This window comes from Fukomys damarensis, unplaced genomic scaffold, assembly GCF_012274545.1.
Source record: "Fukomys damarensis isolate Sample0158 unplaced genomic scaffold, DMR_v1.0_HiC HiC_scaffold_9, whole genome shotgun sequence".
NCBI lineage: Eukaryota > Metazoa > Chordata > Mammalia > Rodentia > Bathyergidae > Fukomys > Fukomys damarensis.
This window is the reverse complement of record NW_022900921.1, coordinates 20,465,687-20,481,760: the sequence shown is the minus strand read 5'-3', so window position 1 is coordinate 20,481,760 and position 16,074 is coordinate 20,465,687. Positions and strand designations below refer to the sequence as shown.

General features: G+C 36.2%; 1 protein-coding gene across 1 annotated transcript in view; it reads left to right on the top strand.

The window, feature by feature from the left end:
• Positions 1–1,816: 1,816 nt before the first annotated feature.
• The window catches only part of Pank3 (pantothenate kinase 3), a 17,498-nt gene continuing 3,240 nt past the window's right edge, over positions 1,817–16,074 (top strand). Inside the window, exons 1-6 of the mRNA XM_010622318.2 lie at positions 1,817–1,832; positions 5,972–6,324; positions 8,819–9,072; positions 10,030–10,206; positions 12,739–12,862; positions 15,465–15,590. Of these exons, the coding sequence (XP_010620620.1) occupies positions 1,817–1,832; positions 5,972–6,324; positions 8,819–9,072; positions 10,030–10,206; positions 12,739–12,862; positions 15,465–15,590 (1,050 nt within the window). The remainder of the gene's footprint in view (positions 1,833–5,971; positions 6,325–8,818; positions 9,073–10,029; positions 10,207–12,738; positions 12,863–15,464; positions 15,591–16,074) is intronic.

Here is a 16,074-nt window from a genome sequence, read left to right as displayed (position 1 = left end):
GTGAGCTGGGAGCTTGCAAGAGGGAATTTTTGATTCGGGTTTTGCCCAACGACAGTGGAGGTGCTACTCCCTTCTCGAGACGTGAAATCAGGTTGAAAGAGATGGTCGTGGCTGTGAGCGAGAGGCAGTTACTACCCATTTCTAGCATTTTCCGGGCTTCTTGCTTGTGTCCTTGAAATCCAGTGCTTTTCTGAAGAGTTGTCGCTATTGTTGCAATTGGAGATTTCAAACACACGTGCATATAACTTGCCATTGGGTAAATTAGGCGCTTTTTCTGTAGAGTATCAGATCACGTTTGTGTTCTAAAATACAAAAACGGAAAGATTAAAAACACCTGTATTCCCCCGACCCGGATCGAGCCACCGTTAATACTACGGGGAGTACCTGCAGAGATTTTTCTCTGCGTGTGTATTTGTGTACTTAAAAAAAAAAATCTTAAACTGTAAGAAAGCAGAACTCATTTGCCTCCCTTTATATGTAGTTTTTTAGAAGTTTTATTTCTGTAATTGGTTTATTACATTGCTCATTCGTTGTGATTGTCACACTCTTAAGTCTCCTGGACTACTAGGAATGTGAAGATCCGTGCTCAAATGTTAGAATTATAATTTGCAGTTTTTGCAATGTTTCATGGGCTCCTCCCAGCTATTCTGAAAAATCTGCTTTTCCTTTGTGTTTCTGTTCTCCTGAAAGTTTAAGTTGACAGTATGTCTTCTGAGGGTTTTGGAAGAATTTGGGTCGGGGGAGGGTTGAGACAAGGCCTCACAATGGAGTTCACGCAGGCCTCAAAACTCACTGCTTAGCCCAAGCTGGCCTCAAACTCGGCGATCCTTCTGCCTCAGCCTCTCAAGTGTTGAGATTACAGGCTTGCTCCACCACCAAGCCTGGTCTGAAAAAATCTGCATCTTTAAAGGACTGTAAAAACCTCTGCCTTTGGGCCCACCAGCGATCTCTTAAACCACACTGGAGAAGCAAGCTGCCTAAGAACTGAAAATTATTTATTTAAATGTGTGATACCTTGGTCTTTTACTAAGGAGGACTTTGAACTTCACCTCAGGGTAACTTTCTCCGAGGCCTCCCCCTACCAGCTGTGTGCTAACAAAGTTCAGAATCCTAAATCAGCTAGTTTAAAGTCACCTGTGGGGCATAGTCTAAAGACTTGCGAAATGCAAACTTTTCTTATCTGGTAGATGTGTCTGCTAAAAAAAAAACAATTTTCATGGAGATTTCTTGTTGTAGCTGCAGAATTCTTGTTGTATTTCAGAGTCTATAAAATAGTTTTTTTGTTTTGTTTTAAGACAGGTAGCCCGGGATTTAGCTCAGTGGTTCCCGCCGCCTGCCTCGCAAACACAAGGACCTGAGTTCGATTCCCGGTACCAAAAACAAAACAAAACAGAAAAACACACACTTGTTTTAAGACAGGTCTAGCTATATAGTTCACGCTGGCCTCAGATTTGTGGTGATCCTCCTACCTCAGCCTCCTTTGTGCTATGATTACAGGCAAGCGCCACCAGGCCTGGATTGAGTCTATAAAACAGTGATAGCACTAGTTTAAATAACAATGTAGAAGAACTTTTTACGTTTGCTGAAATACCTTAATACATCTTGAAGAGATGCAGTAATGTAGAATACTTGGACATCTGCCCTCAGACACACATTTTCTGTTTATCTTAAAATTTCCATTTTCTGAAGAGTATCATAAACTCATGTTGTGACTCTTAAGGTGGTGTTTTCTTTACATTCTGATAAGTTATTGATTTCTTAGCTTGGGGCAAACTAATGTGAGAATACCCTCTTCATATTTATTTCAAAATTTACAATGATTATCAGAACAGGTATGTAGAAATGGGTCGAGAAATGAAAGCATCCCCTTTTTTGGAGACAGGGTCTCACTGTGTACTTTAGGCTGGCCTTGAACTCTCCATCCTCTTGCCTTAGCTTCCCATGTGTTGGAATTACAGGTGTGTGCCACCACACCCGGTTTGCAAAGAATGCCTTTTTCAAAAAAGTTTTATTACTACATTGTGGTACGTTAAACCATTAGTTCTAGTTAAATCTTAAAAAGAATTATGCTAAAAAAAAAACCTGCCTAGGGAATTTGATTTACAAGTCTAAAATAACACACACAGCTCTTTCTGGGTAAAAAAAGTGCCTACTAAAATCTTTATAGTAAAAAATAAAGAGCACCTTGTTTCTGTATGTATGGAAAAGGTCTTTCTACCCTGAACTGTCCTAGATTTATTTACAACTGGAAAATGTTGAATTTGGGGGGGGGGGCGGGTACGGGGATTGAACTCATGTCCTTGTGCTCCCAAGGCAGGCGGCAGAACCTTTGACCTAAATTCCCAGCCCTTTTATTTTTTCCTGTTTTTTAATACCTACTTGAGTAGGTTGTGGTTTTTGTAATAGTTGTATTTATTGACTTGTTAAAGTTCTACTTTGTATACATGTGGCATTTAACGTACAGAGATGCTAAAGGAAGCTATATATCATATTGACTAAATGAGTGATTTGACTAGCAGGGTGTGGTGGGGCACGCCTGTAAATCTCAGCACTCAAGAAGCTTCAGAAGGGATCTCACAAGTTCCAGGCTAGCCTGAATGACAGAGGCAGACTGTCTCAAAAAATGGAAAGAAACAGAACAAAAAAACAAGTGATTTGCCTTTATACATTTTCTTGCCTGAATCGCTTAGCCTGAATGACATAGTGAGACTGTCTCAAAAAATGGAAAGAAGCAGAACAAAAAAACAAGTGATTTGCCTTTATACGTTTTCTTGCCTGAATCGCTTAAGTGTTAGAAAACATTACTTTTAGGTATATCACCAATATATTATCAGGTTACAAACGAAATACTTTTTATTAGCCAGAAATTCTTGCAAGGAATTTATTTCGCCATGTAGACTGTATAACTAGGTTAGCATTTGAGATTGTGTTAATTCAATGCCAGGCAAAGGAGAAAGTAAATCAGTAGTATTCCTCTCTAAGCTGAGGGATTTAAGGCATACATTTTCCAGCTTGTGTTTGATTTACCTATATGTCATGTGACTGGATCAACAACAAGGTTGTAATGAAGGATGCTAAGTACCGTAGACCCTCAAGGTACAACCAGCCTGAAATAGGAACAACTTGAGTTAATTAGGTTAATGGAAGATTCATCTGCCTCTTGTTATCTATAGCATATACCCAGTAAACATTTCAGATGTCAGCTGTGTTGACTTGTTACAACTAGCCCTCCGGAACTGATGGAGTTAACAAGTTAAGGGCCCCCTGTATATCTAAATGTGTAATACAGATTTTGAGTCAGTGCTTTGCTGACCCACAAGTAGTAAGGTCCTAGAAATTTTTGTTAGGCAGAGAGAATTATGTAGCATATATGTGTAATCTGGTTCTCCATAATTTGGCCTGTTTATAAACTTAGTATAGAGTTAACATTTTTTAATGGGTAATAAGGTACATTTGAAAGAAATAATTGCTAATATACCTCCCCTTAGAAGTAATTTATTATAGAAAATATTTACCCAAATCTGTCCTCAGGAATCACAATACTGAAGGTGTAAAGATGAGTATTCTCAAAAAACACAAATTTTATTTATTTTCAGTGTCAGAAATCGAACTCCAGACCTTGCACTTGCAAGGCAGGCACAGTGCCACTGAACTAAATTCCTGGCCCAAAAACAATTTTAACCAGGCGTGGTGGCACAGGCTTATAACGCCAGCCCTCAGGAAGCTGAGGCAGAAGAATCTCTACAAGATCAAGGCCAGTCTGAACTGCATAGTGAGACCCTATCCCAGAAACTAGATTTTGTGAATAAACTGAAAGCAAAACTTAGTGATAAATCACAGTGTACTTCATTTTACTCAAGGATATATTACTTTATAGTTTCTGTAAAAGGTGTGCTCTTCCTGTAGAGAGTGTATTTTATTTAAGATGACCTTGGCCTGAGTTAGAGCTCAGTAGTAGAGCCCTTGCCTAAACATGCCCTAGGCCTTGGGGTTAGTTCCCTGCTTCTCATTTTTATTTAAAATTTATTTTTTACGTAACAAAACATTTTTGGTGCAGTTTAGGGTTACATTATGATAATACTCTTCCTAAAGAATTTGCACCTGTACAGGGTACATCCTGCCTCTTTTATGGGTGACCTAAAATTATAGTACTTGTTTAGGATCTTACAGTCCCGTGCTTATCAAATTACAGCCTAAAATCCCTTTGTTGTTTTAAAAGTCTTTTACTTTTTAAAATTATTTTTAGTATCGCTTGAGTTGTGCAATTTGGATTTGAAACTTAAAAATAGAATTCCTCACATTCAAAATCGCAATAATTTTAATAAATGTGTAGATTCTACAGTAGAGAAATGTCTGTAGAATTCTCATTGAATCATTTTTCCAGTTTTCTAATTGTACACATGAATCAACTAAAATTGATATTTTTTAAAAAATTGTAATCTCTCATATCTTAATTCATACTAGGGGTTTTGAGGTAAATGAACATTTATGACTGCTATCGCGTGCTCAGTAATTGTCAGCTATAATTTCATGGAAACTTAATTTGTGCTTTAAACAATTTTAAGAATTAAATTTTATAATTCATAATATTGGAGCACTGATGTTTTTCCCACTATCGGGAACAAATAAATACTGCCTTGCATCTATATAAAGATTACGGCTGGCAACAAATCACATTGTAGAATAGCAAATAGCCATTTAGCTCTTATGGTTGAATATCATATATAATCTTTATGGGTATAGGTGTATATATGTAAGGAGTCCCAGATCTCTTAAATATTGTCCAATGCCTGTGGAATGCGGGTTCGGAAATCTTTTTTTTATTTTACTTTATTTTTGGTACTATGGATCGAACTCAAGACCTTGTGCTTGCGAGGCAGGCGGCAGCACCACTGAGCTAAATCCCTGGCCCTGAAAATCTGTATTTTTACACTTAATAGCTAGGTGATTTTGATCTGTATTTAAGGTACCTTGGGCTTATTCTGTAGGTATATCTTCAATGTTTGTGTATCCTGTGCCATGCCACTAAACAAGCATTTTAATTTGCAGGTAGACTGTATCCCTTCTTGTCAGCAGCAGCACCCTTGCCTACAAATTGCAATCTAAGCTCCTTTGCCTAGTGTACAGGACCCTTTGTGATTCCTATTTCTCAGCCTCAGTCTTTTCCTAGGTCTCTATGTTGATTTCCTCGGTAGGTTTTTTGTTTTGTTTTGTTTAGTATTTCCCACAATTAAACAAGCCCAGAATTTATTTTATCTGTCTAATTGTTGTGTATTTATATTTGTATTCCCTGATAGATTGAGCTCTCTTTGGAGGCCGAAATTTTATCTTATTTTACATTTCTGATTTACTGAAGAGAATTGAGTCATATACTGAGAGATTAATAGATTTTCTAGAATCATGTAGCACAGTTATTAAGAGAACCCCCAAGTCCCAAACCTGAAGGATAATTCCAGAGTATGGCTTAGCTTCAGCAGTGTTAACATTTACTGGAGAAATCAACTTTGTTTAGTGAGCAAAATGTAAGTAGAAAATAAATTTTCTTTTAAGGAGCTACTTTTCCCATGGGTGATTATAGGCCAATTTTATTATATTAAAACTTTTATAGAAGCAGAAAGATGTTCATGCCCTAGGTAATGGCCTAGTTTTTGAAACAACTAACTCAAATTCTTCAGATTTCCTGTGGCATGAGGTTAAGTATTCGATGAAGAAAAGGAATACCTTAGACCAGGAATTAAAAGGCCCTGGACCACCTCTTGAGTAGCCTATGTTATAAGTTTTTAGAAAACATACAAATAAAATTGAAGGAGAGAGGTGAGAAACACATAGAAGATATATCTTACCCGATTATTAGTGACTAAATGCATAATTCGGGATAAATGAGCTTGTGGAAAATGAACTGCTTGTTCTCAGTTTGAATTTCTAAAATCTCTACATTTACTTTTTTTTTTTTTTTTTTTTTTATTCACAGCTTTCCCTTGGTTTGGCATGGACATTGGAGGAACTCTAGTAAAGCTCTCTTACTTTGAACCTATCGATATCACAGCAGAGGAAGAACAAGAGGAAGTTGAGAGCCTAAAAAGTATTCGGAAATATTTGACTTCTAATGTGGCATATGGATCCACTGGCATTCGGGATGTACACCTTGAACTAAAGGATTTAACACTCTTTGGCCGAAGAGGGAACTTGCACTTTATCAGATTTCCAACCCAGGACCTGCCTACTTTTATCCAAATGGGAAGAGATAAAAACTTCTCAACATTACACACGGTGCTATGTGCTACAGGAGGTGGTGCTTACAAGTTTGAAAAAGATTTTCGTACAGTAGGTATTTGTTATTTGAGCCAAAATTTATATTCCTTGTGTTCAGTTTTAAATTTGAGGCTGTTTCCATTTAGGATATTCCTTGGGTTACTTCTCCTAAGGAGGCAAAGGTAGGATGTATTCATGACTAGCCTTTCATTTGGGACATTTTAAACACCTCTATGCAATGATTAACATGTTCATAATATGCCATAATTCCTATGTCTTGCTGCCAGGCATCTTGAACCACTCAGTGGTACGTGTAAGATTATCCCGTGCATGGCGGTTCAAGCTGGTGGGAGCATGCCTTAATTTAGGCTTGTTATTGTACATAATGTTTGGTAAAAACCTATGAGGTTTAGGGCTGTGCTAAAGAGGAATCTTAAAGCCAGGTGTGGTGGCACACATCTAGCATCCAAACTATTTGGGAGGCTAAAGCTAGAGATGTGCAAGGGAAACTTCAATGACTTTGGTATTGTACAGAATCAATTGTACAATCAGTATACAAGCTTTGAATTCTGTCATTATTAGTGCCCTATATATATATGGGGTGTTTTGTTGTTGTTTTTTTCTTTTTTTCAGTAACTCGTGTAGTCATTTCTCCCTGGGCTATCTCTGGAAACCCCTGGTTAATTAGTAGATGCCTGAATTAAAATTTTATCTTTTTTCTTGGGTTTTGTACAATTAAACTTGCTGCATTCCTCTCTTGGAGTCATTTGAATGTGACAAGGGATTATTGAGTACAATAGATCCCCAACTAGGCTAAGGTTTTAACTCAGTGGTTCTGTCTCTCACAAGCACAAGGTCCCAAGTTCCATCCCTGTACAAAAAAATAAGTCAGACAATGAGTCATACACCTTTGATACACATACAGTGTGTATTGCTTTGCACTTCCTTCTGAACATCCTGGGCTCTGAGCAGCACTGTGCACTCTGCACTCAGCAGCACAACTGTGACAGTATCTGCCAGACACGTGAGCTACTTCCATGATTTGTTCACGTCTGCGAATGTTCCATTTGTACTGTGAAAGTTCTCAGGTGGATCGTTCCTAAGTCAGGGGTTAATATATCGATTTTAGTTATATGCTGTTAGGAGTTTGCAAAGCTTCTGTCTGGTTTTGGCACTAAAGTTCAAAGCTAGTATTTGGGGCTACTGAAATTTGTTTTCTTTGAAAATGTAAATGTGGACTATTTAATTTTTCACTCATTGAAAATGTTGGTAATAAAATATTCTCTTAGGGCTCATATAAACAAGCTTATAATTGGTAGTTTGATCGAAAATACTAAATTTTTTTCTGTTGATGGATAAGTCTGATAAATATTCAGTGAGTAGTTATGAAAATAAATTTCATGAATTTGCCATCAGTTCGTCTAGCCGTGGAGTATTTATTGTTTGTCAGTATTGTTGCTGAAAGCAGTGTGCTTGCAGCCAGCTTTCACCTGGCCATTGAAGTACTGATAACCAGATATGGAGGGTTTTATTGTTTGCTTTTGTTTTGGTGTATATATATGTGTGTGGTACCTGGATATTGATCCCAGGGCTTTCACACTGAGCTATCCCCCAAGTTCTTTATTTTGAGAAAGGGTCTCACCAAGTTGCTTGGGTTATATTCTGACATGTGATCCTCCTGCCCCATCCTTCCAGCGCACTGGGATAATAGGCTTGTGCAACCCTACCTGGCTGATGTTCTAATGTTTTAAAATATGTAACTTTTTAAATGATGAAATTCTGTAAATTTGTTTTAGTACTGTCATTTCTTGGACAAATATTTGAGCATTTGGTACGTTATCAGGTTTTGTGCTCAGTATTGGAAGAATACAACTAAAAATAAGACAGATATAATCCTCAGAGTATTGTTATTCTAGACCACGTGTGAATTCTAAGTAAAAGTACAGTACCTCACAGTATACTCTTCCCTAAATTGAATTTAGTAATTTCAAACAGGTATCCAACTGTGATAACAAAAGCAAGAAATTAAGATCTTTACGTAAAAATTTTTGCTGGTATAATCGTACTGGAGGACATAATGAAGTCATTAAGTATTTGCACCTGCATAAAGATTCACAAATGCAAAAGCTACAAATGACAGCTCAACACAGTATATTTTATTAGAGAATCAGAATCTGGAAGAGTTTTGGTTTTTGGGTTTTTTTGTTTGTTTGGTTGGTTTTTTTTCGTACTGAGGATAGAACTCAGGACCTTGGCTTGCAAGGCAGATGAAAATCAGAATCTATAAGCTGTGGTATTGTGGGTGACATTTCCCAAGATATGGTGTTCATTGTTTAGTAAAACTTCAAACAGTAAAAGCATAATATTCCCGTATTTGTATGGTGGTTGAATTCCTAGCATATTCAGTATGTTAGAACCATGGAAGATATGTTTATACACATAGATAAAATGCTTTGTGCTTATGTAGGCTCAGATCATCACAAGTATATGAAATTTATGCATCAAAGTTGAATCAAGTATTTTGAATGCTGCCTTCCACTTAAACTTTTCATTTTTTATTTTTTAGATTGGAAACCTCCACCTGCACAAACTGGATGAACTTGACTGCCTTGTAAAGGGCTTGCTGTATATAGATTCTGTCAGTTTCAATGGCCAAGCAGAGTGCTATTATTTTGCTAATGCCTCAGAACCTGAGCGATGCCAAAAGATGCCTTTTAACCTAGATGATCCTTATCCTCTGCTGGTAGTGAACATTGGCTCAGGCGTCAGTATTTTAGCAGTCCATTCCAAAGACAACTATAAGCGCGTGACTGGAACAAGGTAGTAACATTTAACAAAAAATTTTTTAAAACACATTCACAATGTTTTATTCCTACAAGTTGAGAAATACCAAATTACTATGGTGAGCACTGGAGGGTCAAACCAAGGTCCTTCCTTTCTAGGAAAGTGCTTCTGCTCTGCAATAGTCCCAGCCACGAAATCAATGTATTGATGCTAGTTTTACCTGAAAAATAGCATGTATTTATACAACAGCAAAAAACTAAGTGTATAAGTTTTAATGTTGTAGGCAATCTTTTTCTAAGATGCAAATGTAAAGATTAATTAGAACGAAAATCCGTAAATGTTTATTAATATTTTATCAGCATTCAAGTTTTCTTAGTAATGAGTAAGTTTTTATCTAGAATGATTCTGATTTTTTTCCCAGAGTTTGATAAGAACATTTACTAGAAATAACAGTGTTTAATAGATTTTTTTAGGTTTCATTCTTTTTTTTTTGAGACAGGATCTCTCTGTGCAGTTCAGGCTGGCTTTCAACTTACTCTGCAGCCCAGGCTGGCCTCAGGCTCCTAAGTGCTGAGGTTGCAGGCTAGCACAAGCATGCCCAGCTCTAACATTCTTTTGTTTGTTTGTTTTTTCTTTCTCTTTCTTTATTTGGTACCAGGGTTCAAACTCAGGTTCATGTGCTTGCAAGGCAAGCACCGGAACCACTGAGCTAAATCCTTGGCCCACTAATGTTCTTTTTTAATGCACACACAAAAATAGTTTTAGCATCTACAAAAGTATAAAGTATAGGGTGCCAAGTGGTTATCCCCTTGCTTTATTTGGTTGTACAGGTTTGTTTTCACTAAGCAGTTTTTATTGCCTTCTTTCACTAGCATTTAGTGTTAGTAATGTGTTCTTTCTGTGTGTTTAGTCAATAAATGCTGTACCCTTTTGCTTTGGGGGGAAAATAGAGTGTCTGAATGTAACTTTGCAAATTTTCTTTATTTTCTTTAGCCTTGGAGGGGGGACCTTTCTTGGCTTATGCAGTTTATTGACTGGCTGTGAAAGTTTTGAAGAAGCTCTTGAAATGGCATCCAAAGGTGATAGCACCCAAGCTGACAAGCTGGTCCGAGATATTTATGGAGGAGACTATGAAAGATTTGGTCTGCCAGGTTGGGCTGTAGCATCTAGGTGAGTTCAACATTAGTGTTATTCAGGTTGTTTATTTAATTTTTGGAAAGCAATCTCTTAGGGAGTTAATGAGATTGCTTTCTTTTACCCTTTTTAGGTTTCAAGTTTTAACATTGATACAGCCTAGAAAGTATATGTTCAGAGAGGTTTACCCTGTAAGAATCCACTTTTAGAACCAGCTATGGTGGCATACACATGTCATCCCAACACCTTGGAGGCTGAGGTAGAAGGATCTTAAGTTTGAGGCCAACCTGGAGAAATTATTTTCAGTGCCAGCCTGAACTGTGTAGCAGACACTTGCTCAAAAGAGAAAGAAGACCCTTCATTCTGAAATAGCCTTCCCTTTTACTCTATTCAAGTACAAATGCATAGTCTCACTGTCCTCTTGTACAAAAGGTTGTACCATTTTGTAGTATACTTTTATATTTTATAACATATGGTATACTATATATTCTCCAAAGTAGCCATATGTGTTAGAAATCTTTCCATATTATAGTCATAAATCCTTAGTTTGTACGTGTATAGTTTTATCTGTAGGATAAATTCCCAGTTGTAAGTGCTTAAATGTGCTCTCCAAACGAAGTAGTCTAGTTTTCACCCTACCAGCAGTAGAAGAAAATGCCTGTTTCCTTAGAACCTCACTAGAAGTATGCTGTTGGTCAGACTTCTGGATTTTTGCTAATCTAATGGAGAAGTGGCATCTTTGTGTAATTTTAATTTGCATTTCTCCTTACATATATGTTCTTTTCTGTGATTGTTCATGTTCTCTTTTTCTGTTGGATTGTTACACAGTTGAATTTATCAGTGTTTTCTTTTATGGCTTCTGGATATTGATTCATAGTAAGTAAGCCTTCCGCATTCCAAATATATAAAGGAATGAACCTTTTCTGTTACTTTAGTAGTATTACTTTTATATTTTAATATTTGATTTAATAGCAATTTTTTATTTATAATTTATCTTGGAATTGTGTGTAAAGTGTAGATCCAGTTTTAGTTTTTCACTTCTCTTTCTGAAGGACTTACTGTATTAATAGTGTTCATTTTATTCCATTGATTTGAGATGACTTCTTTATCATACATGGCCTTTTCATTACTGTATTGACATATCAGCACTCTAAGATTTGTAGAAGCATAATATCTTGAAAGGCTGCACTCCATTATGGGAATCATCTATATTTATACAGCACTTTGAATTTTTTCCTGATTTTTTTTTTTTTTTTTTTTTTTTTTTTTGGTGGTTCTATTGTGTGTCGTTCTCACTTCCCATTATATTTTCTAACTGGTTGTTGCTTATACCCTCCCAAGTTCTTTGCCAAGACATCCAGTGCTTTTGTAGTAGTGATCTTAGCCTAAACTATCTGCATTCCTTGCATCTCCTTCACATGGGCCTTCATTGTTACCATTTGATGTCACTTTTTATTTCATAGATGTTTTCAGTTCTCATTTCTTTGTGCCTTAGCCTTTAGTTGCTTCTGCCTAGGATTTTCTTTTTCTTTCTTTCTTTCTTTTTCTTTTGTGGCCAACTTTTTCTGTTACTTTTACTCTGGAAAACTTTTCTTCATACCATCTCAACTTTTCCCTCTTACCACAGTGATAAAGGATCCTTTTTCCTTTGTTTCCAGGGTAGCCCGTGGTTTGGTTTGTATTTTCCTATTGTACTTACTGCTTCTACTGCTTTCTCTTCCTCCATCTAGGCCTGCACTGTCCATACAGTAGTCTTGAGCCATATGTGTACATCGAGCATTTTGAAGATATTAGTGCATGGCACATGTAAAATGACAATATTTGGATATATAGTCTGAAATAAAATATACATTTAAAACTAATTTCACCTATTTATTTTAGTCTTTTAAATATGGCTATTAGAGGGCTGGGGATTTAGTTCAGTGGCACTGTGCCTGCTTTGCAGGCATAAGGTCCTGAGTTTGATTCCCTGGTACCAAAACAAAAATGGCCATTAGAAACCATGAAATTGCTGTGGCTCATATTTCTATATTGGACAGTGCTATACTAGACTTAAACTGCTGAGGGGCTTTGTTGCTAACACAATGCTTCCTATGTCATAAATGTTCTTTGTACTTGAAAGAAAAGGAATTTGACGTTAAACTAAAATACCTTTGAAAACTTTCACTTTTTAAAAATGAGTCAGAATGTACAGGTGACCAAACTCAGGACCTTGTACTGTGAGGCAGACAGTGGAACCACTGAGCTACATCCCCAGCCCTTCTGTATATTTTATTGGCTTCCTAACACCATAACCATTTAATTTCATCATTTTGTATTGTTTTAAAATTAAATATTTTAAGAATCTTTTCTGGGAATAGCTGTACGCTTTTCTTTGAGAATTTTAACCTTAATTAATTAAGAGGTACTATTTTATCCTTGTGTGGGTTTTTGTTAATTTGTTTTGATTTTATCCCTGTTTTTACTTTTGGTCCTAACTTATAAAAATATGCAGATTATAAATATATATGCCAATGTATGAAATGGTGCTCATTACCAATCGATTTTTTTTTTTTCATTTCTCTCCAGTTTTGGGAATATGATTTATAAAGAGAAGAGAGAATCTGTTAGTAAAGAAGATCTGGCAAGAGCTACTTTAGTAACTATCACCAATAACATTGGTTCTGTGGCACGAATGTGTGCTGTAAATGAGGTAAAAGAAAAAAATTTTATGAAAAAAGTGAATTGGAGATTTTTGTATATCTAGCAGGGCTTTTATATTTATCCAGAAACCTTTTGGAAATGCACAACCTCAATTTCTTCAGTGTGAAAAAAAATAAGCATAAGACATATTGAGCTGAGTGATTTATGAAAACTTTGTATTTTATTTTAATTTTTATTTTTTACTATTGGTAGCATTTGATTAGTAAAATGCTTGGGAGTTTTCTTACTGCCCTCGGCTTCTTTACAGTGCTGCCTTGTTGCATATGGATCAAGCAGCATTGTACAGGGCTATGAAGGCATTGAGACTTATTCTTCATGTACTTGAATGGTCTATGCTGCTTACTCTTAAGGACAGTTTAAAAAGCATACACTGCTAGGTTGACCATATAGTTTGGGAAATAATATATGTAATTCCACCTACACATATAATATTTACCCATTTGATTTTTATAAACTCTTTTTTCATTGAGTTTATTGGTACATTTTAGGTATATAGTACAGTTACATTCATCATTGGGATTTTGTACCTTTACATGACAGGTCTTGCTTCTCATTTCTTCCCCTTACCCCTGCCCTCGATTTTTATAAATATTAGATAACTTCAAATGGATTAGGAACTTCTTGCAGGAACCATCCATTTGTTCATTTACTCATTTATCACAGTGAAGTACTATGCGCTTGCATGGTTCTAGGCCCTTGGGATATGTTATATTAGTGAAGAAAACAGATTCCTGTTTTCTTAGAATTTACATTGTTCTACTGATAAAGTAAATCAGTTAGAATGTATTAGGTAGTAAATGCGAAAACAGAAAATCGGGTAGAATTGAAAATAAGGCAGAGGGTAGCAGAGAATAAATCTGAAGTAATGGAGTGGCTAAAGGAAGGTTTTGCATAAATTACATATTAAAGTATTTGAATGTGGTAGAGCATCATGTCAATAATTTGGGCTTAAATGGTTTGTTAAAAATCTTCTAAAGTTTTCAAAAGGAAGGAAGGAAATAAAAATAGAAAAAGAGTAAGAAGTGTGACCATCACCTTTAGACAGCAATCTGGAGACAGTAGCTGCGTATTCAGATATTTAGGGAGAGGCTCAAGCACAGAGATCTACTATGCAAAGACTCTGGATTATTCTGTCTTGAAATACAGAATCTTTTAAATTTCTTAATTATGGGTGGTAAGTTGATTAAAGAGATTTGGAGAGTAATTTACTTTGGGGATAGAAAGTAATCTGGGGCTTTGGTTCTGGCTCTGTAGGTCTAAACTGGGCATTTCAATTATCAGTAAGTAAGGCCATGGTTTTTTGTTGTTGTTGTTGTTTTTGTTTTGTTTTGTTGGTTTTTTGAGACAGGGTCTCACTATGTAGTTGAGACTGATCTGGAAGTCACTATGTAGCCCAGGCTGTTATTGTACTTGCCTCAGCCTCCCGAGTGATAGGATTACAGGCATGCGCCACCACACCCGGCTAAAGCCATGGTTTATATTACCAAAGTCAGGTATAAAGATTTGTACTCATCAGTCAACATATTACTCTGGAGGTAGAGGCGGGAGGATTGCTATGCGTTCAGTGTCATCCTGGGCTATACAGTGAGCTCAAAGCCAGCCTGGACTACAAAGCAAGACCCTGTCTGAAAAAAACAAAAGACGTCAATATATTGTGAAAGTAGGAATAGATTTTCTTAATTGGTTCCCTCATCCAAGATTTTCCAATTATAAGGACACCTAAGAAGCCAAGTTAGTGTTCATAGACTCTTAGAGGGAGAATGACCCAATGGGTCAAGATACGGGGAGAGTAAATAGGGTTGATGCATATGCACCACTCTGATCACTGTTGCTGTCTTACTCTTGTATGGAATCTGTGTTGCATGTCTTTGTTGAATGTGCTTTGTGACATACTGGGCATATTTACAGTTTATCTTAAATGTAAATTTTAAAATATTTGGGGCTGGTGATACAGGTCAATGTAGAACCTGTACTTAATATGTATGAAGACCTGGGATCATTCTCCAGCGTCAGAAGAAAAATACTTTTCTTTGAATCCTTTAATCTCATCAATATGGTATCTCCTACTTAACTTTGATGGATTATTTATCTCCATTTTCAAAAACAGGTATCACATGTAATCATTTGCTGGAATCTTTCCAGAGCTTTTCAAAGTAGACTTTATTTTTTAAAACAGCTTTTTAAAAGTTATATCTCAGCAAAACCAAGTGTAGAGTTTCCGAGTGTACCTGCCTTCCACACACATACATAACCTCCCTATCAACATTCCCCCAAAGAGTGATATAGTTGTCTTATTAGAGTCTATGAACCTATATTTTCAATCTTCATCACTAAATTCCATATACAGAGGCAGTAGTTTATATTTGGGTTTACTCTTAGTACGGTACATGCAGTGGGTTTTAACAAATGTATAATGAATGACCTGTCCAATGCTGATTTTTCTTTTCTTTTTTGTGGCAGTGGTGGGATTTGTGCATTATCACAGTGCTATATAGCTAGCCCTACATTTTTAGGTGTTTTGTAAATCTTTGTACTGTGAAATTGATTTAATAATTGTTCTACAAGTCAGTGTCTTGGTTCTTTTCTTTTAGAAAATAAACAGAGTTGTCTTTGTTGGAAACTTTTTACGTGTAAATACTCTCTCAATGAAACTTTTGGCATATGCACTGGATTATTGGTCAAAAGGTCAGCTGAAAGCGTTGTTTCTTGAACATGAGGTATGACAATATTTTATGAATTATTTAATCGAATGCTTTTACATGCAGATTTTATGTGTCTCTTAGAATACTTTTCCTTCATTTTAGTTTCAGTTGGGGAAAGGAGGTTACTGTAACTTGGTAGGCACCCCTATAAGAGAATTTTACAGCTCTTCTGACCAAGAGAGCAGTGTGTGAGGTATCTGAGCTTTTCAGATTCCTAGTGTGCTTGTTTTTAGACGTAATGGGTATTGTTAAATAGTGTCTTTGCCCTCTCCCATTAACAAATACTAAATAGGAACAATACAAAAATACATAATTTAGCTAAAATTTTTCGCCTTACCGTAGCCCCATCTCTAGCATTTGGAATTCCATTTAAGATTTTCCCCCCCGACTTACTACATCCAGTTAAATTCTAATCTGAACAATTACCAGTCCACATAATGTTTTGGGTTAAGTAAATTTTTACCTTGAATTTTTTTTTTTTTTTTTTTTTTTTTTTTTT